Below are 23,806 nucleotides of genomic sequence, written 5' to 3'. Positions count from 1 at the left end.
GTATAGATTGATTCTATTTTGTATTGCTCGATTATACATTGTATTGGATTGTTGGTGGGGTGAAAATCTTTTATTTAATACTTTTTTTGTTAGTATTTTTGTTTTATATGCTTGGCATGATAAATATCAACTAACATGAAGTTTTTCATCCCTTATATTAAATACACATATATATACATTTGTGTGTGTGTGGGGGGGAGGGGGGGGATTTATCTATTATATATTATTTTATAGAGTGTTTTAACTTACTCTTGAGTTTTCGCTTTTGGAATGTCGTGGTGTGTGTGGGGGGGAGGGGGGGGATTTATCTATTATATATTATTTTATAGAGTGTTTTAACTTACTCTTGAGTTTTTGCTTTTGGAATGTGGTGCTAGAGGGTGTTTTCTTATCTTTATGTACACGTATATCAATATATATATATATATATATATATATATATACTTACCTACATATCCATCTCTCGATCTCTCTCTCTCTCTCTCTAGATGGATATGTAGGTAAGTATGGTAATTATGTTTGTAAGTTAAGTCGATGGAATGACAATTCATCCGACTATTCTCCATTTGCATGTTAATGCTTTGCACACTAGCCACCTCCTTTCATTCACGATCATGATTGTGGACAGCTCTGGGGACGTGTTTGGTTCCCAGGGGTCATGCCATCTTGTGTAGATGATCGTGCTGAGGTATTCCTTCTCAAGGTATTGCACTAGTGAGTTATTTCTTGAGGAAAGGTGGGCTTCTAAGTTCGAGGGGGTCATCTGTGGAAATGTAAGTATACCATGAGAGTTTAAAATGAGGGGTATTTTTTTCTTCAAACTTATAGGAATATATTTATAGTAGGGGTAATTTTTTATATTGTTTTAAAATTAACAGGTAGGGTGCATTTATTCCCAAAATTCCATAAGTTTTTTTAAATAAATAGTGTCTCATGTAGGATGAAGTGTAAGAGCACTCACAATTTCTTCATGGATAGCTCAAAGTTTTAACATTTTGACTAACTCTAAATTGCTTCACCTCGCACCATGTATGAGTGGTTGTATAAGTGCATTGAGAGTCCGTGCTTGACTATATGATATAACTAACACCCATTGGAGCTGCTAAGAAATAAGCAATTCATTTGCAATCCAAATGTGATTCTCAACACTTTCTTTTCAATCAAAATGGCATTTTCCTAGAGCATTGACTCCTTATCTATTGAGGTTTTCAAGGAAATATGTAATATGTGTGTAATAAAAAGATATGCCACATGTATTTAGTGTTACTAAGCATACTGAAATTTCTACATATAAAGAGGTGGAAATATACATATTATACCAATTATTTAAAAGTGATAAAATATTATATAAGATAATGTATTTGGATTCCTTTGTACATTTTTGTTTACCCAACTCCATGTCCCAACCTCACAATGGTCAATGCAAGGGAGATGTGTGTACTGGGTAGAATTAAGGTGGAGCTTGTTGAGTGGAAACTTCTCATCCACCAAGGGGGAAAATCTAGGGTGGAGATTGGCCCATGGAGGGTGGAAGGGCTGAGAGAGAAGGAAGGAAGGGTTTCGTAATCTTGAAGAAGAGCCATGATTTGGGGGGCCTCTAATGCATGGAGGAGAGTGAAGGAAGGATTTCAATGGCACTCATTATGTTTTGCTTGTAGAGGAGATGTTTGGCCACATATGAGGGACGTGAGTTCTTGTCTTGATGCTTTCTCTTCCCAAGAGGTGTGATTGAGAGGTCTAAGAGTTGTCTTGGATGAGCTGCCTTGTGTGGGAATCTGCTTAAGAGATTGTTGCAAGATGCAATTCGATCCATTTTAATGGTCTCCTCAAAGACAACGTCCTTGCTCGATTCTAGTAAGACACTAGTAGAAAAGTGGGCATTCTTTTGATACATATCCACAAGGCTTGCATCCCCCAAGCCTAGCCGTTGTTCAAAAGTTTTCCTCTAAAATCACATTTACATTCCTGACTCCAAGAGTTGTTGCTTGTAAAGAAATAGACAAGAGGCCAAGTTGCCTCAAGAAACCACTAAATTAGCCTCAAAACTTGAGGCATTGAATAGCCTAAATGTCGATAAAGAGGAAGAGGAAGAGCAAATTTCTCTTCTCTCATAAACATGCAAAGACAAAAGAACATCTAGTAAGCCACATAGCGTGATCACAAGAAAACACATAAACATGCAAGGAAGGAGTCCCAAATAGGCATAACTAAAGCTCTTGCAAAGCGAAAAGGTAAGCTTTTTAAATCATAGTTTTAACTATACAATAATTATTTTCTTCGAATATGATGCATTTGTTGGTTATTAAAAGTGAAAGGAATATTTTAAATTTGAGCTTGAAATATGTGTATTGATAACTTCTCAGCTAATACTTCAATTGGGGGGACCCATTTGGTGCAATGCTTTTTTATGATTGTACATAGAAGTTCTTTTTAAAAAATTTATCATAGGGTTTTGCAAAGCCTTGTAACAACAGACATAGGTAAGGATATCAAGCACTAATTTCTTGATGGTGCGAATCTTTTGATATGTAACTTCCCCACAGCAAAGAGCGCAATTTGTCTAGAGAGTTTGTATCTATCTATTAATCTCTCATGTGTGCCTAGGGCAGTAAATTTTTGAAGACATAATATAGGAGGTTTGTTAATGGAAGAGGATTCTATAATTTGGGGGGACTTGTAATGCATTTATGAATGAGAGGGATTTTAAATTTACTTAACTAATATAATTATCAGATGTATATGTAGAAAGGAAACTTTTTAATTCATAATTACAACATGTATATGTACAAGAGAGGGGTAAACAATTGCACTAAAAAATGTATAAAAAATCATAATCTAGTAATGCTACAAAGTAGACTATCATGGCTTGGCTTGTTTACAACCACTCTAATGCATGCCACATCAATCTTGATTGCTAATATTCTCTTGTGTGGAATTATTGATCTTTTGAGTTCATGAACTGAAGTAATGAGCCATATAATTTGTGCTTCCTTCCATTTATCAAATGGAAGAGGACATCTAGTGTACAAGGTTTGTGTATCTCACATGGTAAGGGGGAATTCATTAAGCTCTATGAGTTTTCTCTTCCCTTGCCTTTCATGAGAGGGATTGTTGGGATTTTAATCCTCAATGGTTGAGGTTAGAGAAACATGTAGCGTGAAATAACAATTTGTAAAGTGGAGTCATGTAAGTGGTTAAATACTCATAAAATTTATACACTGAGCACATCAAGACTATGGTATTTCAAGCATGCACAAGAATCTTACAATGTTCATTTCCTTTGCCATCTTGACTTGTCAAAAAATGATTAATACGTAATTTGAATGCATGCATTCTAACATCAATTATAGTGATATTTGATTGTATTGCTTGATTATTTTTTATTTGCATGCATCCATTCTAACATTAATCGAGTGACTTCAAGTAAGGTTCAAGGTGTTTTGACCCCATTGCACATGAATAGAGGGAGAGGTAAGGGCAAAGAGATTGGGTTACATCTATGTATGGCCTTAGATACCCTTTTGGTTGAAAGATTATTTGCTAAATCATTCCTCAAAAGTATGAAGAGGAAAGAGTAGTTTTTAGAGAACTGGAACATGAACATCAACCCTCTCATTGATCGCATGGTAGGAGGGAAAAAACTACAAAACAGGAGGCACAAAACTAGGGAAGCAAAGTAGACCTAGGAAAAATTCAAGGAATCATGCAATTTGGTTGATACAAGCAGTTGTGCAACAATGGTACTTTTAAGTATTTTTCACTTGGAACAATAAGAGGGCAACTTAATAAGTGGTTTATATTCAAAGAGATGGTCACTCAAAGAGTATAAATCAAGACTAGTATTTACATCGGTGACAATTACATATGCCACACATTCATGTTATCAAAGAGCAATCACTTTTACATTTTAAAAAATGTTCATATCTCAACATTGTCATTGAAACTTGTAATCTTGGTTTCATTGCACAAAGAAATTTGAGAAGGCTTGAAAAAGATAAAGGTAATAAACAGTGCAAGAGTTATTAGGTTGACGAGTGGAGAGCTAGTCTCCTCCATGGTTAAGGGTGTGAGAAGTGTAGTAGAACTAAACTGAAATGGATAGAGAAAACCAAACAATACACACTGAACTAAAAGGAGATAAGGAGAAACTGCAAGGGATCTTTGGAAAAGTCCCATGAAATACTAGGCAAAACCTCCGTTGAATGCTGCACAAGTGCTACTACAAGAGATGCAAAACAAGGGAGGGAGGGGGCCCATAAATAGGCACCACACCCCCCCTAGTCGACTAGTCAAATAGGTCAACCAGTAGGTCTTTGTGGGCTGACACACCTACTGCATATAGGGGGTTGCCATGTAGCCCTACAGGGAGCTGAGCCCTTTTACCTCAAGGGCTGACTAAGTAGCTCCATGGGTCCTACCCTAATATGGGCTTCTCTACCGAGCCATATAAGGCCCAATCCCTTGCCTCAACTAGATCTACTAGCAGCCTAGGTGGGCAACCAACAGCTCAGACCACCTCCATTCATTTAAAGCCTAAAATTGGTGGGGCTATAGCACCAAAGAGTGGGCATGAAGGCCCCCACACTGGCCAGGACAATGCTCCTCCACATGAGCTGCCATGCAGCAGCATATAGGTCTTCAAGGGCCCCAAATAGCCATGCAAGCCCCATCTGGGATTAGTACATAGATAGATGTGCCATGAGCCCTACTCTACATGACCCTCATAGGGGGCGGCCATACCCACAACAAGGTCCCCTCACTCATAACCTAACCTAACCATGGTATATCCAGAGATGTTGACATCCAACACCCCCTCTTAGCTCCTCAAAGGAACATGATCTCGAGGGAGCTAGGTGTGCTACTGCAAGAACAACTAGAGGAATCTATCGAGTGATGCTCTGTTGCAAAAGACCACCATAGGTACTGTCAAAGAAGCCTCCTCATGGCACGAACCATCTTAGCACTATCACTGGAAACCTGGTATTGTTGCACCCATGCCACAAGTGCTAGTCATACTCCTCTGGTTTGGTACTGGTACAATAATCGAATTGGTATAACAATCCAACTGGTATTGCCATTGGTGCAAGCTCTACTTCCCTATAGGGGCACAAGTATCTTAGAGCTATACAACCCCCTCTTAAGCCCACCCTTAGCTCAAAACTGGTATACTTCCCCCAAATCAATAAACCTATGTGCTATAAATACAATGGGTATCCCTAGGATCAATTACGGTGTCTGGATTCCCATATTGGCAATCATCCAAACCATTTGGATCTCCAATAACTCATTAGACAGTAGCTGTAGCAGAACACAAGGAAACCCCCTGTAGATCTACCAAGTCATTGTGTCCAAACAAATATATACTAGAATACATACTGCCATATGATTCAGTGAGAACAACTCCTCGTGGCTCGAGGTCCTTCTTGAAAGCCTTCCTCAAACAAAAACTCTTTCACCCCACTACACCTATCCGATAAGTCTTGCTACCACAAACAAGCAAGAAATCCTCAATCTGGAACTAGAAGTCCTGATGGCAACGGATTCTGACTCGTGCTCATAGAAGGCTAGAACAATACATGATGGCTACAGAGCGTGCCGTCTATTCTCTAGTCCCCTCACTAATCCTCTGAGGACACTACGGCCAATAGTGACCTTTTTGGCCACAACGGCTACATGTACATGAAGCCTTTAATGCTTCCCTTTCCTCAGCTATTGTCTTCTTCTTGACCTTTTACTCAATTGTCAAAGACTCTGAGTGAATGCCATAAGAATGATTCATAAACCTCTCCTCCTGGTCGAGAACCATCGATACCAATTCATCCCAAGTCAACACATTCATCCTTCCATTGGTTATCAAGGATGAAAAGAATGTGGAGTACTAAGAGAACATTGGGACAACAATGTTATGTCCATGTCCTCGGATGATATCTGCTACCTCGCCTTGAGAATCTCTTGTTGAAGTTCTTGTAATGTGTTGATGTGCTCCTGCATTGATGAAGATTTCGTGGGATCCAACAATCTCATCTAGACTTCCAAAGAGACCCTCTTGGGAGAAGTGCAATAGAATTGAACAAAAATGGAGGGAGCAAACCAAAAAACACACACTGAATTGAAAGGAGAGAAGGAGAGACTACAAGGGATCTCAAGAAAAGGCCCAAGGATATGTTGGACAAAACCTCCACTTAATGATGCACAAGTGGCTCTACAAGAGATGCAAAAGAAGTGAGAGAGGGGGCCTATAAATAGGCACTCCACACCCCCCCACCCATTTGGTTGGTAAAAAAGGCCGACCAGTAGGCATCTGTGGGTTGATCCCTTACCTCAAGGGCCAACTAAGTAGCTCCATGGGGCTGACCCCCTCTTGCCCTAATATGGGCTGCTACAGCACCATATAGGTGCTGAGCCCCTACCCCAACCAAGTCAACCTTAATATCAAAACCGAGACTGCAACACACAACTCTTGTAAGAGAGATGAGTGCCAGTCTCGAACATGGAGATGAGTTTACCTGTGCGAGAGCTAAGCTAGGTGCACTGGTATGCAGATGGGGGCAAGGAAGCAAGAAGAAGATAGATATGAGTATATGTCTGAATACAGGTTGAAAATGAAGGATGATATTGTTTATACTAGTTTTATTCGTACAAATAACGTGTTTTAGTCGTACAAATAAACAATTATTCATGTTGGAAAAAATCTATGTTGGACCCGTTTTTTCGAATTTTAAAAAAAAATTGAACGAATTAATAGCCTAGGTGGAAGACCAATGGGTTGGCCCACCCCTACAACACTAAAGGGTGTCCATGCAGGCCCTCCACACTGGCTAGCACTATGCACCTCCACATGGGCTACCATGTGGCAGTATGTACACTTGCAAGGGCCCCAAATAGCCACACAAGCCCCAGGTTAGATGACCACACATCCAAATGTGCCCTAAGCCCTACTCTACACTACCCTCATAAGGGGCATTCTCACCCACAACAAGGCCCTCACACGTGACCTAACCTAACCATGGTACATTAGTAGATGATGACCTCCAATAAAAGGTTTACTAGAAGTGAACAAGGGTGAAGAGGAAGAGTCGAGAGGAGGTGGAGAAAGAGGCGGAGGACAAGGAGGAAGGAGGAAGGAGGGAGGAGGATACAGAGCATGCTATCACACGTTGATAGTGTTGAGGGAGCATGGACACGAGGAGATCAAACATAGGAAAACACAGAAGTGAATTGAACATTGAACCCCAAGAGATCAGGATTCATTCGATAATGAACCCCTGAATATTACTTACGTAACTCTAGTATTAAATAACCGTGAAATTGTAGACATTGCAAATATGTGACAAGGGTGCATCAGCCTTACAAGCAAGAAAGGGCTAAACAACTACATGGTCTCCTTAAAAATGATGAATTCATGAGAGAGGACGTCCAAGAGGGGCGTTTTTTTAAAAGATCATGGAAACAAAAAGATAAAGCAATGAATACAAAAGTAAACACAACATTGAGTCCGGGATTCATTCCATTATGAGATATTTATATAACTTCTTATATCTTCTCTCTACACTGGGAATCGTATGACTCTCTCTTTGCATATAGGAAAATTTGTATCACTTTATCTCTCTCCATGTTATCAATCGCATGACTTTCTCTTTTTGCATGTAGGGATTGTGGGACTTTCTCTATCTACATGTAGGGATTCTGATAGAAAAGACCCAACAGAGGGTACACGCAGCGGAAATAATGCCTAGGAGCTCACACAGTGTGCGGTGTGGGTGTGGAATCACAAACTTCTTTACTTATGTGCATTCAATAGGTGTGCAGACTCATCAATAGACAATGAACCAAACTAGATAGAGAAACCACCAAATAATATATTTCCATCCACAACTATGGACACAATACAAGAGAGATAGACCCAGAGTCCCACCAATGGTGTGGTCCTCTGATCTTACCACAAAGTCCTTCTCCTATCTGCTGGCTATCTCTAGACTAGAGTCCGCGTGCTCCACCTCGAGCGTGAGTAGACTTTCCGTCTAGAATGATCTTCTCCACCTTGCTGTCTAGAAACCAGTCTAGGTGGGCAGCTTCCTGGCTAAGTCTGCAGCCCTGCTAGCACCTCTCTATCCTCCTGAATGTAGGTCCAGAGTGTGGCTACCTGCTGTTCCTTTCTGCTCTGGATTCGCCACGTGTACTGCGCCATATGGGTTCCTTGTGCTGGCTACTGCTTCGCCTTTTGCTACTGCAGATCCATCCTAGCTCCAGGTACCCACCATCTCTATGATTCTTGCCCACATGGCATCCAATCAGATGCCCATGTGACAGACACTCAAACCCTAGGTTCACCCCCCCCATGCTCTCCTCATTTGGGGGCTTACAAATGGGGAGGTGACCTTTCCAACACCCCCTCTCACCGACACATCTCGGCCCAATGCCAACACGTCGATGAAAATGCTCCAGTAACTCCCTGGTCGTAGTCCTCTAGAACCTTTCGATGTCGAAATCTTTTTCTGGCTTTTCATCCAGTGGCCCCTGCTCCACCAAGTCCGGTTCCGCTTCCGCACACCATCCTGGTACACAAGTCCATCTCTGGTAGCACCTCCTGGTACCACCTCCTTCAGTCGCATTCCCGCCTCTGAACTCGAGCAATCCAGCCGTCACGATCTTCCAGTCGTCCCCCTCATAATGAGTGAACAACTTGGAGTCTTCCAGGCACCATGCTCTGAGGGTCTGTTTCAACCCGTCCTTCCTTTGGCAAGGTCTGCAACCAATGAATATTTCCAGATAACCTGGACCATGAACTCTCGCTGAGTTCTCAAGCAGGTACTCTTCTAGCTTCAGTACTCTTTGTCCACCACCTTCTAGCAATCTGCGTCCGAGATTTGAAGAAGCACCAACACTTCCCCTTCTGCCTTCGAAGAAGGCCAATTCCTTCCAATCTCTTATCACCTGAGACAAATGAAGAGCAGAATCTCTCCACAGCATGCTATAAAGGCTCAAATGCAGAATATCAAATACATACCAGACTGTTGTACTGCCTGAATGTTTGCTCTGAAAGGAAACCCTGTACCTCAATGAGGCACCCGCCAAGATCCTGTGTAATCCTGTACTGTCCCCTTCTGAAGTCCAGCATCCATCTGACCATGAGACCCTAGAGCTTTCCATGGAATCCACCCTCGTGTCAGTGTCAACAGCTACACACCTGGAAGGTACCAAGCGCTCCATACTGTCCTTCACCTTCACAAAGGCATCTAACTCCTCGTCGACCCACATCTCTATGTCAGACATCCTTACTGTGACTTCTGGATCAGCATATCTGACCTCGGTAACACTCGGTGATGTCACCAGGAACAATTCTTCGATTACCACATTAGCTTTGGCCTTTCCCTCTGAATCTGGGTCAGACTCCTATTTGTTTTTCAGATCCGCCTTTTTCTTTCTGCAGTCCTTTGCAAAATGTCCGGGCGTATCACAATAGAAACACTTCTTCTTGTGCTTCCTCTTCGAAGTCCCCTCGTCATCAGAGTCATCTTTATTGGACTTGCCACTGTTAGGCTTGCCCTTCCCTTTTCCAGTAGAATCCTTTGCCAGCATCGCCTTGTCGTCTTTGTCCTCGTTGTAGAGCTTCTCCCGAGCTTCCTCCTGTAGCAGTAAGGGACACAACTCCTCAAATGTCAGAGGTTTGGTCCTCTGTCCTGCTGTCACAGCCGTAACAAAGCTCTTGAAACTCCGAGGCAGTCTCCTCAGTACCATCAAGGCCAGATGGCATGAGTCCGTCTTCTGACCAATTGCTGCCAGCTGATCCTGCACCACCTTGACCTTCGTCAAATGGCTATGTACCGTATCGCCTTCTTCCATATCAAGATTGTAGAGTTGATGCTGAAGAAGCACAATCCGGGAGGTATTGTCTGTCTCGTACAGATCTTTCAGTGTGGCGCACGCCTCTACTGACATCTCGGCCAGTTGGATATGCGGAAGAACAGAGTCTGCCGTAGTCCCTATGATTATTGCCAGGGCATGGGCATCTCTTTCTTCCCAAGCTTCAAGCTCTTCTCTGTCTACTGCCATGAGTACCTTCCCTTTACTGTCCACCATGTCTTCCGGCTTCGACTCCTCTCCCGTGGTCAGCTTCCACAACTTCCGAGCCACTAAATGACTCCGGATCTTCACTTTCCAGATCGGGTAATTAGTCCCGTCCAGGTTCCCAGACTCTCCAAAGTTAGGGATAGTGAAAGAGAGAAAACTGGAGGAGGAGGAAGGGATAGCAGGGGCTGAAGAGGCTGTCGACATCTCTACTGTATATACCACTCAGCAAAGTCAACCAAACTCAATTTCAGTAAACCAGAACTCTGAACGCAGCTGACTGAACCTGAGTCACCCTCCTTCTCGCAAGGGCACAATCCTCCAGTCGTGGAAGTCGATTCCCTAGAGCTTCTGAATCAGGGTCATCCTTCAGCAAGGTCCCTACCTTCAGGCTCCCACACCTGTGAGCCTCCTACTTGGGCTCTGATACCATGATAGAAAAGACCCAACAGAGGGTACACGCATCGGAAATAATGCCCAGGAGCTCACATAGTGTGCGGTGTGGGTGTGGAATCACAAACTTCTTTACTTATGTGCATTCAATAGGTGTGCAGACTCATCAATAGACAATGAACCAAACTAGATAGAGAAACCACCAAATAATATATTTCCGTCCACAACTATGGACACAATACAAGAGAGACAGATCCAGAGTCCCACCAATGGTGTGGTCCTCTGATCTTACCACAAAGTCCTCCTATTTGCTGGCTATCTCTAGACTAGAGTCCGCGTGCTCCACCTCGAGCGTGAGTAGACTTTCCATCTAGAATGATCTTCTCCACCTTGCTGTCTGGAAACCAGTCTAGGTGGGCAGCTTCCTAGCTAAGTCTGCAGCCCTGCTAGCACTTCTTTATCCTCCTGAATGTAGGTCCAGAGGGTGGCTACCTGCTGCTGCTCCTTTTTTCTCTGGATTTGCTGCTGCAAGTGATATCAAATGAGGCCTAAATGGCCCCCTTATATAGGCCCCAGGGGAGGTTGATAAAAATCGACCAGCCTGGTACAGATTGGCCGACCAGACTGGCCGACTAGTCTGTGGCTGGTCCAGCCCTATAGGCACACAAACCAGGGCTGTCTGGCCCAAACTTCCAGGGCCCTTTGGCCCTCCTTTCAAGGCATATCTCCAGCCTATAAAAGGCCTGTTTCCTCCCCACTGACAGCCACTTTCCTTGCTGCAGATCTGGGCCTGCACTCCCTGCCATGTCTGTGCCTCTGCCAGGCCCTCTTCCCAGCCACGTGTACTGTGCCATACGGGTTCCTTGTGCTGGCTACTGCTTCGCCTTTTGCTACTACAGATCCATCCTAGCTCCAGGTACCCACCATCTCTATGATTCTTGCCCACATGGCATCCAATCAGATGCCCATGTGACAAACACTCAAACCCTAGGTTCACCCCCCCCATGCTCTCCTCATTTGGGGGCTTACAGATGGGGAGGTGACCTTTCCAACAGATTCTAGGGCTTTCTCTCTTTGCATGTAGGAACTCTATGACTATCTCTCTCTGTATGTAGGAATTGCATGACTTTCTCTCTCTGCATCATGTAGGAATTGCTTGACTTTGTCTCTCCACATGTAGGAATTGCATGAATTTCTCTCTTTGTATGTAGGAATTGCATGACTTTCTCTCTCTGCATGTATGACTTTCTAGAGTCATTTTGAGAGTTTTAACCTTTGTACTAGTTTACATAACTCTAGTATAAATAAACTTGAAATTGTAGATGTTGTAAATGTGTGAGAAAATTTCAATATTGGAAGGGTGCTAATGCCTTACAGCAAGAAAGGGATAAAAAGGTACATGGTCCCCTTGAAAAGAATGAATTCACAAGAGAGGATGTCCAAGGGGGAATCAAAGAGGGGCACTTTTAAAAAAGATCTATCACTTGTTCCTTTTTAATACAGAGCAAGCATGAGACAAGTGAGAGTTTGAGTATTTGTTACGTGTTGTGAGCTTGAGAAAGAAGCTGAGACACACACACACGCACGCGCACACACACACACACACACACACACATGGAGAGAGAGAGAGAGAGAGAGAGAGAGAGAGAGAGAGAGAGAGAGAGAGAGAGAGAGAGAGAGAGAGAGATGGGCTAGTTGGGGAGGTTCGCCTAAGATAACACCTTCCATCAAGTTTTGGTTGGGTTCTTGCTTTGATAAGATCATGCATTACCCTAGACATTTGCAAAATGCACTGCTAAGAGGGTTTAACTACATGACTTAATAATGACGATAAAGGACCTACAATGTTTTACTAGATGCAAGCAATTTTTCTCATTTGTTGGTGCCATTTGTATCAACATTGATGTGCACCTTCATACAAATCATTTTTATAGTTTGTTGATGTCATTTGCGCCACTTGTGATCAATTGATGTGCACCTTCCTTAGAGACTCCATGTCGTAAAAAGTTTCATAAGCATTGGGAATGTGCTTGTGGCCTACCAACTATTGTAGCACTTTTTGCAAAGTTCTTTCTTGACTCTTTCCTCGTTCACAATATGTATCCATCTAGGTAAATGTGAGTGTGCTCAGGGAGAGGTGGCTGTAAGATGCTAAAGATACCAAGATAAGGCAGTGTTCCTTGTTAATTAAAGGTGGTAAAGTTGCTTTAATCTTCTTAGGAGATGATACAGAGAAGTGGCATTTTAAAAAAGCATTAGTTAGTGAAACGGGAAAAGAGACTTGTGAAAGGGGAAAAGAGGAGAGGGAGGAAGACATGAATGCAAGGGGTGCAAGGGCTCGTCAAATAGGAGAGGGGGAAGGTGTAGGGAATTGGCTCGGGGAGCCGATTCTTGAGAGGAAACGGGGCTACCCGATGATCGGAGGCAAGGAGCCAGTTGCCCTGGTTTTTGACTAGGAACGACGACTGGGCTGGATTCCTAGTCATCGACAGTTGGGGGAGGCGGGCACGAGCTGAAGACACATGGCAGTCATTAATTGGGGGATTCGATGACAATAGTAAACATGGCTGCTGCACGGTGTGCAAGGTTATGGGCACATCCACGTGGCAAAAAAACCAATGCAATTGATCCAACAACTTTAGAGAGGTGCTTCTCATGGATCATTGGATCATGGATGGTATGTGGGGTTTTACTTGATATAGCCAGTCATGCGTGGATTCCAACTAGTCAATACAAGGGGCACACATTCCCATTATGCAGAGGTTTCAATCGAATGGATTGATCTTCTATCGACCCCAACCGTTGACGATGGAATAAATGTACTAATTGGGCCCTTGTTATACATTTAATCAACACCTTCTTTGACTTTCCTACCATTCCTAAGACCCCTAACATTTTATCAATAATCGATATATAATTTTTATTTTAATTAAAAACAGTGCTCGTTGCCTAGCACTCAAGCTATGGGGCCTTTCTTTTAAGGAGTTGGTCAAGAATGGGGTCCCATCCCTAAAGCTACGGGGTTGTTTCCATTTTTGTCTTCTTTTATTGCCCTGCTTATTCTTCTTTTTAAGGAGTTGGTCAAGCTACAGGGTTGTTTCCATTTTTGTTTTCTTTTGTTGCCTAAAAATACTAACAACAAACTGAAGGTACTTGGAAGAAAATGATTAGGGGACTAGTACCCTTGTCTTTCCTTCACATTAATTAAATGCTTATGGGACTGGTACTCTTGTCTTTCCTTCACATTAATTAAATGATTATGGGACTAGTACTCTTGTCTTTCCTTCACATTAATTAAATGGGACCACAAAATCTCTATGAGATAAGCCTTTGGGCCCATCTTCATATCAACCTTTTCCCTCTTGTTTTTACTTTATATTAATTAAATGGGGCCACAAGCTTAGGATGCTTATGGGGCAAGCATTTCCATGATCCGTCAAAGGCTTTAGGTTGGCTATAATCGGATCTAAGCTGTTAGATCAAGCAACTATCATAATCGTAATTTCAAGGCCATGGTAAATGTCACACAGCCATTGCTTCCCCGTCTCTATGAAACCTGTAATTCGAGGTGTCAAGTGGCCTCCCTAAGCAAAAATTTACTGAAGTCTAACTTTCACCTTGGGTAAAATGGTGAGCGACACATCATTTCCTTAGAATGGGTAAAATCTTTACTTAGACTTGGGTAAGCCTATATAGACCTTGCTCCTCTTATTTGTACTTTACATTAATTAGATGGAGCCAAAACCTTAGGATGTATTATTCTAGAATCTATAGTTGATTCCATGGCTAGTCAAGGTGAAGCAAAAGTCTTATGCAACAATCTTAGAATCTAAGGGAGTAGCATGCAACAATCTTAGAATCTAGCATTGGCACTTTGCTTGGAGGGACAAAAGCGATGTGAGGCCAAAGATTGCGAATAGGGGGATGCAAAAGTTATGTGGCAAAACTGACCAAGCGTTCGATTTCCTTGGGAAGACCCCTACTCTTGATCAATGTAGGTGACGGGCAGTTCCTAATAGATGGGTTTAAAAAACAAGTCTAAATGTTGTGGCACTAGGTGCTCTTTCTTTATACGTGTCACCTTTAGAAAGCTCCCAAAAATTAGGTTTTAAACAAACGAAGAAATTATAAGTTGCCATGGCTATGCACAACCGTGTGATTGTGCGCCCACATGCCTTTTAAGGATCGAGCCTAAGACCAAGTCCATCTAGGGGTCAAGAGCCATGACCACTAGGGTAAGAAGACAATACTCACACTCGGTTCCTCATTCTTGAGCACTTGCGAGGAAGTGCCCATGAAAGGGGGGGTCCCACGCAGACTAGCGTAATGCATGAAACAATCTTTTAGGCTTGGTGAGTCCTTGGGGGAAAAGTGAATAAATTTTGCTCTTAGATTTTGTGCATAGATTTGGATTTTAAGAAATTGGGTGTAAAAAGACTGAGATGCTTCAGCTGACTTTGGCGAGACGCCAACGAACTTATGAAAAGCCAAAGCGTCAAAGCAGCCGTAACGATCCCTCTCATCCCATCGATCCGTTCATTATCCATCTATATAGCACTCCCGATCTCCCCCACCATCCCCACAATTTTCGATTTCAATCAACACACCGCATTGCCCTCGCTCCTCAACACCCATGTCAGGCCGCAGAGACGGTCGCGCTAGAGGCATTGCTGCCGGGGAGAGCGGCAGAGGAGGAGCGGGCCGCGGTGGTGGCGCAGGCAGGGCGCTGGCGAGTAGCGCAGCGGGAGGAGGAAGAGGAGGTGGTTACAATGATCGTGGAGGAGGAGGTGGTGGAGGAGGAGAGCGTGGTGGCACGGGAAGAGGCGCAGGCGCAGGAGGAGGAGCGAGTGGAGGAGGAGGAGGAGGAGGAGGAGGAAGAGGGGCTGCAGGCGCGGGGGCTCGGGAGCCATGGGGAGGATCGTCAGGAGCAACTGCGGCGTCGCCATTGTCAACAGGGAGGGGAACCGCGGGAGCAATTGCGGGGTCGTCAGCGTCAACAGGGAGGGGAGCGGCGGGCAGAGGAGGTCCAGCAGGAGGAGGAGGAGGAGGAACAGGAGAAGGAAGAGGAGGCGCTGCGGGTGCTCCTCCGGCGACGTCGTCGTCGCCCTCCGTCGGAGGAGGAAGAGGAGCGTGGGGGCGAGGTCCGCCAGCGACGCTGAGCGGCAAAGGGCTGCTGCCATTGCCAGCAGCAGCAGCAGCAGCAGCAGCTCCAGCATCGCCATCACCATCGCCGGCAACCTCTTTCATGTTCGGCGACATTCCACCGCTATCCTCGCTTGCAGCAACAGGGGGAGGAGGAGCAGCAGCGGTGGCGCCATCGAAATCGTCAGCGGCGGAGGCGGCGAAGGCAGCGGCAGAGGCAGCGATAGCGGCGTTGGGGCCATCGAGATCCGCAGGAGGAGAGCCAAGGAAAGCCGCAGCGGAAGCGGGAGCAGGAGGGGGAGGGCGGGGACGGGGGGCAAAGGCAGCAGCTGAAGCAGAGGCGTTGGCGCCATCGACATCCTCAGCAGGAGCGCCATGGACGAGATCCGCGGTAGCAGCAGGGGTAGGGCGGGGATCCGGCGGGGATCCGGCGGGGAAGATGAAAGAGCTATCGTTGGCGAGGAAGGCAGCGAATCGACCGGACAAGGGCGGGAGGGAAGGAATGCGGAGAACAGTGCGGGCGAATTACTTCGAAATGAAGGTCCAAATTCCGGAAATCTATCAGTATAGCGTGGAAATCAGCAGAGGCAAAAAGACGACGTACAAAGGCAAAGCCGCCGGAGATCATGGCTATGGCGACGGAGATTCAGACGATTTCGTTGTCCCCCGGACTATGGCCAGAAGTATCGAACAACAATTGCTTGAATCCTTCCCCGTCGAGCTCGGCAATCGTTTGCCTGTTTTCGATGGCGCCAGTATCATGTACACCGCCGGAGCTCTCCCCTTCCAATCCAAGGTCTTCTACGTCGCCATCGCCAGAAGTAATCGCTCTCCACCCCAGGAATTCTTCGTCGAAATCAAACTCGCTTCCGTCCTCTCCATCTCCTCCCTCCTTCATCCGTCCCCCTCCTCCTCTGCCATCCTTCAAGCTCTCAATATCGTCCTTCGCGAGAATCCTTCTCGCACCCTCACCTCCCTCGGCCGCTCCTTCTTCTCCTCCTCCTTCGGCACCTGCGACGTCACCGCTGTCCTCCAAGGCTGGAATGGCTTCTCCCAGAGCGTTCGCCACACCCAGCAAGGCCTCGCCCTCAACCTCGACCTCTCGGCCGCCGTCTTCTACCGCAGCTTGCCCGTCCTCGACTTCCTCGAGCTGCAGATCCGCGGCCTCAATCGCGCCCGCGACTGGTCGCCCCGGGAGCTCTCCCAGGTGGCGCAAGCCCTGAGAGGGCTCAAGGTGACCGTCACGCACCGCGACTCGCCGAGGAAGTACCCAATTCGAGGCCTGTCGCCCGAAAGGGCTCAGGAAATCACGTTCGCAGTGGAGGGCGGAGAAGGTGGTGCAAGCAAGGAAACAACCATCGTTTCCTTCTTCAAGGACAAATACAAATGTCGGCTCTCCCACACGCACTTGCCGTGTCTTGAAGTGGGAGGAGCAAGAGGCACATTTCTGCCGATGGAGGTCTGCGTGATCTCTCCAGGACAGAGGTATCGAGGGAGTTTCAACGAGGAGGGGCGCAAAGTCCTTCAGCGGATGACCTGCGTTCAGCCTTGGGAACGGCAAAACGGTATCGAGTACGTCATGAATGGATCGTTCAGCCCTTCAGGGTGAGTTTCTCGTCCTCTTTCTCTTCTTCTTCTCTCCTGTGAAGCTCTTCCCGTTGCTTGCTCACTCGCATCGTGTGACATTACTGACATGAGTAGAAATTCACTCTCCCTGCATCATCTTTTCCTTCTTGCTTATCGAATTGTCTCATTTCCGTCTCGTCTTGCAGAGGGGAGTTCGTGGAGAAGTTCCGTGTCCAGATAGATTCCAACCTGACCTCTGTGGCGGCCCGTGTGCTCAACCCTCCCGCACTGATGTATGTAGATAGCAATGGCCGTCAGAAGCTGATAACTCCATCTGGACAATGGAACTTACTGAACGGTGCGAAGCTTGTGAAGGTATGCGAAATAGCCGAATGGACGCTAGTGAACTTCGACTCGGAAATCCATCAAGGACATATCAAGAATTTCACTATGGGCTTACTCAAGAGGTGTCAAGAGCTGGGAGTACCGATGAACCCAGAACCGGTCTCGGAACCTTTGCAATCGTCAGTAAAGGACCTCGAAAATCCGGACTGGATTCTTAAAAATCTCCAAGCGATGAAGAAGGCGTGCACCAATCCACGGCGGCTGCCATTACTTATCTGTGTCATGCAGAAGAAGCACAAATCCTATGGATTACTAAAGAAAATTGCAGACATCAAGGTAGGAATCATCACTCAGTGTTGCCTAACCAAAGGTGTTAGAGGAGTAGACTCCCAGTACTTAGCCAATGTCATTCTGAAAATCAATACCAAGTTGGGAGGCCAGAATGTGAGCCTAGTTGAGGGCATTCCTGTAATGTGTCCTGTCTTGCGTGAGTCCACAATTATCTTTGGGGCCGATGTAACGCATCCTAAACGGGATGAGGAGGTGCCTTCCATTGCTGCAGTGGTAGCAACCTCTGATTGGCCAACAGCATGCAGATTTGCAACCCGACAGAGCACGCAAACGGGGCGGGTGGAGATCCTTCAGCACCTCAGAGAATCAGTTATAGAGCTGTGGCGCAATTTCTACCAAAAGGTTCAGATCAAACCCAAGAATGTGCTGTTTTTCAGGGATGGTGTTGGAGAGGGTCAGTTCGGTGAAGTGCTGGAAAGGGAGCTCCCCATGCTTATGGCAGCATTGAGGGAGGCTGGAGGTGAAGGATACGTGCCAAAAGTGACAATGGTGTTGGCTCAGAAGAGGCACCGCACACGTTTGTTTCCAGAAGATATGTACAAAGAGACTAATGTGGCTGCAGGAACAGTCGTGGATACCACCATCACGCACCCCCAGAATTTCGATTTCTTTCTCTGCAGCCATAAGGGTCTCAAGGGCACCAGCAAACCTTGTCACTACCATGTCCTCTGTGACGAGATTGGTTTCACCTCGGACGCATTACAAAAACTTATCTACCACATGTGCCACACGTATGCGAGGTGCACCAAGTCTGTGTCAATTGTTCCTCCTGCTTACTATGCACATCTTGCAGCCACCCGAGCTCGCTTCTACTGGGATGCTGACAGATCAGTAGCACCCTCATCCAATAACGGTGGCATTATACGACTTCACAATGACATTCAAAACAGCATGTTCTTTATCTAAGGTTCCAAGCTTTTGCACTTCGAGGCATTTATGTTTTCTTTCACTTGCATGTGAGCCTCTTCGGGGTGTTGTAAATCCAAGGATTGAGTCTTAGGGCATGCTGAGTAATGAAAGCTATGGCGCTTGTACAGGTGGTGGTTAGGAGTGCAGCTAGGGGAGAAGGCGATCATCATTGCTCGGTGAGACAGCTCATAATCATAAAATTTTCAAAATAGAAAAAGCAGTGGTGTCATATAGACAAGTGAGAGAGAATATGGAGGACACAGTGCATACAAAAGAAGATGCAGAAGATTTGAATGCTGTAGGCTACTCAATAAGGACACAAGTCTTATGGCTAATTGCATGTGATACAGTTATTCGATGGATTCTGCATGTTTCATAATTTATTGTTGAATGAGAAATATGTGCACTTTAATAAATCTACCCTCATATCACAACACTTTTTGGATACTTGATTTGATTTTTGCAGCAAAACAAGAAACATATATATACATATAGCTTGCATGGCTGTTGTTCCAAAACTCTACATGTATCTTCTCGTCTCAATACAAAGGGGTGACAGGACGCCATGAGCTGTGCAAGAGTCATGCAGAAGGAAGTGTGGCCGATCTTGGAGCAAGACGAAGGAATTGTTCAAAGTCCTTCAAGAATGGATGAAATACGAACCACATCATCCCGCACTATAAGGTGGCCAGCTCAGAAGATAGCTATGCAATAAGATTCGTAGGTGTGGATGAGAAGGTGACGATACAGTGGAGATAGAAGATAGATATGCAATAAGATTCGTAAATGCTGATGGGAGGGGGGAGATACAGTGGAGAGAAGTGGCATAGAAAGCCAAAGGAGTTGGCTTCATGCTCACCAGAGGTAGGAAGGGGGCATCTGGCGTGATAGGTGCTTCATGGTCTGCTGACGAGGTCAAAGAGAATATGGGATCCGTCATGACAAGAATAATCTCTCGTTCAAGGGTATGTCACATCCCATGAAGTTAAAATCCCCAAGAAAATTTCCCCGCCCCTTGCAAATACCAGCGAATCTGTCAGTGGAGGTTTGTTTGTGAGATCATATAATGGCTACATAACTAGCCCAAACTGCTTTTTCAATCTGGTGGTTCACCACTCTGAGGAAGCTTAAGATGAATGTAGGGGCACTGCCACATCTGGGACGTGCTTAGTTCACTTCTTTGTCACCTCACGTTGTGTGAAATTGAGAAGAAGGCTAAAATGGACACTATGGATACGTGGCATAATTAAGGGATAAATAATCCCATATACAAAGGCGAGGCCTATGGGGCCTTTAGATATAAAAAAAGGATTGAAGCACCTCTGAGCATCCTTCCAGGGACGTGGTGCTTACAGGTTGAACACCTGGCTAGGTGCTTAAAGGTTGAACACCTAGCTAGGAGCAGGGCCTGAGGATCCCTGTATGTTGCCTGGTCTGCATTTCAGTATCGTGCCAAGTGTCACTTGCTCTCTTACATGGTAACAGAGGTTGTGGGCTCCCTGCTCGCGGGTATGGTGCTGCATGGCAGTGCCAAGAGATGGACTGGGGGCTGCAGAGCCATAGGTACATTGTTCCCCGAGTGGTGTGTGGCAATGTGTGGTGGTCTGTGGCAGGCAGCCTAGTGCAGTGTGGATTATGGTACCTCCTGCAGGATCGCAGCCTGACTTGATTGCTGACATTGGCTACTGCTCGTGTGTGTCACTATGGCTTGGACATTGATTGGCATTTCAAGTCTTTAGATTTGCGGCAGCTGACAGGTCTCTGTACAAGGTCTGTGGGAGGGCAGCCATATACCTGCGATTTGTGTGCCTCGATGACCAAAGATTGGACTGGAATGCCATTGTAATTACGGGTGTTGAGCTATGGGGGGATGTTGGGAATAGACCCCAGCATCAACATGGTGTGAAATTGAGAAGAGGGCCAAAATACCTCCTTTGGATATTTGGCATAATTCAGGGATAAGTTATCACACATACAAAGATGAGGCGTATGGAGCTAGATAGAGGAAGAGTACTGAAAGCCCTCTGAGCATTCTCCCCAAGAACGTGATAGGTGGCAGGGCCTGAGGACCCCTGTAGGCAGCGTGTTTTTTTGAGCTTGTGCCCTTCATTTTGTCTCATCTTGGTTCTTTTGCTACCCAATCTTATCTTCTACCGATAGCAAGCTAATGTCTTACCTGAGGTTCACATTTTCTGTTTCAAAATCCAAAAGAAGCCTGCATCCTTCCAGAGTATGCCTCCTTTTCACATGCATTGTACCTTGGCTTTCATGACTTGATTACATCTGTAACATGCTCCATGTCCCTTTTCACAGTAGCATTTTATTCTTCCTGTTTGTAGAATGTCATGATGAGGAAATCTATGTCCGATTGCATCCCCTTCATGTGCACTTCCATCCTGTAGCTTGTATCGACCTGCATGCCATGCTGCCTCCTCATTAGATTTTGATTTTTGGATTGCTATGCTTCCGTCCATTACTCAGTGTCATGTGTCTCACTTTCTGGGAATGCAAGGGGTGTGGACATAGCATCCACCCTTTTTCTGGCATTCTCTCTCTTGATATGGCACTTCTATTTCTCCCGCTGTTTCGTGTCTTACTTTCTGATGTAGTATCCTTGGGCTTGCGGGGTACTCTCTGCACATCTTAAAATACAGCCTGCAGAATATAAACCCGATGTTTTAAGCACAAATGTATCAGTTGAACTTTGTATTAAGCATATCTAATCGTAATGCAGGTATTGTTTTGAGATCAATCCTTTGCCGATCCAGCAGTATTTTGCCAGACTCAAAATCTACTGGAGAGCTGGCAGTATTTTTCCAGACTCAAAATCTACTGGAGAGCTGGCAGGATCTAAGGATAGAGTACAACAGAGCAGTCCTCAAAACCTAGTTTTCATCATAGGAAATAACATTTTTGTCCTTTTAACTGGATTACGAGTTAATGGACGACCAACCTTTAAGTTTCTGAAACTATTTTCCTGCACCTTTGAATGAACTTCATGTAGCTATAGCAAGTTGTTTTGGCTGGCTGCTGCAGAAGGGATTGCAGCATTAATTCATTAATCAGAGTGTGTGCCTTTCTCAAGCCACATTTTAACCCAAGAGAAGCATTGCACTCATCCGCACCCGATCACACACTCTGGAGATAGAGAAAGGTGCTTGGGGAGATGTCTCAAGGGAACAAAGATTTTGCAAGCTGTGTGACCAAGAACAAGTAGAGACAGAAGCACATGTCCTCCTTACATGCACACGGTATGCCTGCATAAGGAGGGACTTTAACAATATTACAGAGGAACACGACACCCTAGCAAGCTTGCTCTCACATAGCCATATAGCCACTCTGGGTAACTATATTGCCAAGGTTCTTAAATATCGTGAATGTTGTATTACTCAATGTATTTCAAAATAATTGTTCTCCCCCCCTTCCATAAAAGGAAGGAGACACTTGTATCGTGACTTTTATGGGTCCCATGGGTCGGTGTTTCCGCCCCCAGAGGACGGTAATACATTCTTCTTCTTCTTCTTCTCTCTCTCTCTCTCTCTCTCTCTCTCTCTCTCTCTCTGTGGTACACCCAGTTTATTAAGTTTAAAGACCAAGCTCAAAAGCTTAAGGTCCTTAAATATACCTTTGTAAGACTAGAATAAGTCCAATCATACAAATTTAGAAATTTTGTTGTTCTAAAGATCAAAAATCTACAAAGAAAATAAAAGAGAAAATGAAAGAGAAGAAAAAAAGCAAAAGGAAGACATACTTAGCAAGCAAAGCAACACTTATGTCGTCATCAGTGCCCAAGCATAAGCAGCTATACTGGGTTTCTAAAGACCCGCGGAGTCTCTTGGGCAAACCCAGTGCTTACTAAAATACGTCAAATAAACAAAAGAGAATGAAAACAAGAAATAAAGAAGAAACGAAGCACGTGACTTAAGCAAAAATAAACAAGCAAGTCAAGAAACAAAAACTTACAAAAAACTAGAAACTCTCTCTCTCTCTCTCTCTCTCTCTCTCTCTCTCTCTCTTATTTAAAACATAAAAAGTTAAAATGGCACTTTACACTTATGTCTCGTTTCTGCAAAGAGGCAAAAATACATTTCTAACTTAGAAAGCACAAGTATACTCAAACAAACTCTCTTTTGAAACTAAAAGAAAAACGGGCTATTCAGCTCCCCGCTTTTTGTTTTCAGCTTATGTTCAATCATTCTAAACAAACCTAAGGCCGAAACACCATAGATAAAAGACTTCATATCTGAGAATGTGCGAACTTTTTTCATTATTTTCCTTGGATTATACCTCTTGTGTAATAGTAAAGTGATCAAATTACTACATTGAGTGATAAAAGACTCCTTAGTTGTACAAAGGCGGGAAAATCTATGGAATTGGGAAGAAATGACTCCATATTTTGCCAAATCAGAAATGTTTTAGTCAATGTGAGGCATTTTTATAATGTGTAAACCACTATATTCAGGTTGTTCACGTTTATCGTATATATCAACCTCTAATCCTATGGTAGATTGAGAAAGTCTAAGATCTAAGAAAACACAAGAATCCCCTCTTGAAGTGCAGTTCAGTTCACAACAGTCACGAGGATAGATTCCTTCTCCAAAAGCTCTGGCGTCTTTGTACATAAGGTCTTGAAAGTTAGGAACATCTGGTACAAATAAATCATCTATAAAACGCCTAACTTGACTATAAAAAAACGGCACAATTAGTGCCCATGGGGATTCCTATAACTTGTTGAAACAAAGAATCACCTATTGTGATGTAAAGACTATCTAAAGGAAAATCTATCCAAGAGCAAACATCTTCTACACTTACTACCTTTGTGTATCTTTTCTTTTTAGAACCTATGTCATGATCTTTATTTTTTAGCCACAAAAAGTCAAAGCATAAGGCTGTTTTCTCAACTTTTAGCACTTTGCATCTATCTTTGTCAAATCTCAGCTTGAAAACTTCAGCCACTAGCTTTTTAATTCTAAACTTCAGGTCTTCCAGCTCAATCTTTGTGTAAAGCGTCGTAAAATCATAGGTTTGAAGG

The 23,806-nt window shown here is 44.5% G+C and overlaps 1 protein-coding gene across 1 annotated transcript; it reads left to right on the top strand.

Moving 5' to 3' along the window:
• The first annotated feature begins 16,111 nt into the window (after positions 1 to 16,111).
• LOC147884612 (protein argonaute 12-like) lies at positions 16,112 to 18,791 on the top strand. The gene is made up of 2 exons (XM_087397844.1): positions 16,112 to 17,208; positions 17,376 to 18,791. Exons 1-2 carry the CDS (start codon positions 16,139 to 16,141, stop codon positions 18,769 to 18,771), a joined length of 2,466 nt encoding a protein of 821 aa, XP_087253970.1. The 5' UTR covers positions 16,112 to 16,138; the 3' UTR covers positions 18,772 to 18,791.
• Positions 18,792 to 23,806: the final 5,015 nt, after the last annotated feature.

This window comes from Dipteris shenzhenensis, chromosome 26 (genome assembly GCF_047967505.1).
Source record: "Dipteris shenzhenensis isolate YYH24624 ecotype China chromosome 26, Dip_SZ_1.0, whole genome shotgun sequence".
NCBI classification, from domain to species: domain Eukaryota; kingdom Viridiplantae; phylum Streptophyta; class Polypodiopsida; order Gleicheniales; family Dipteridaceae; genus Dipteris; species Dipteris shenzhenensis.
This window is presented reverse-complemented; position numbering and strand designations above follow the sequence as displayed.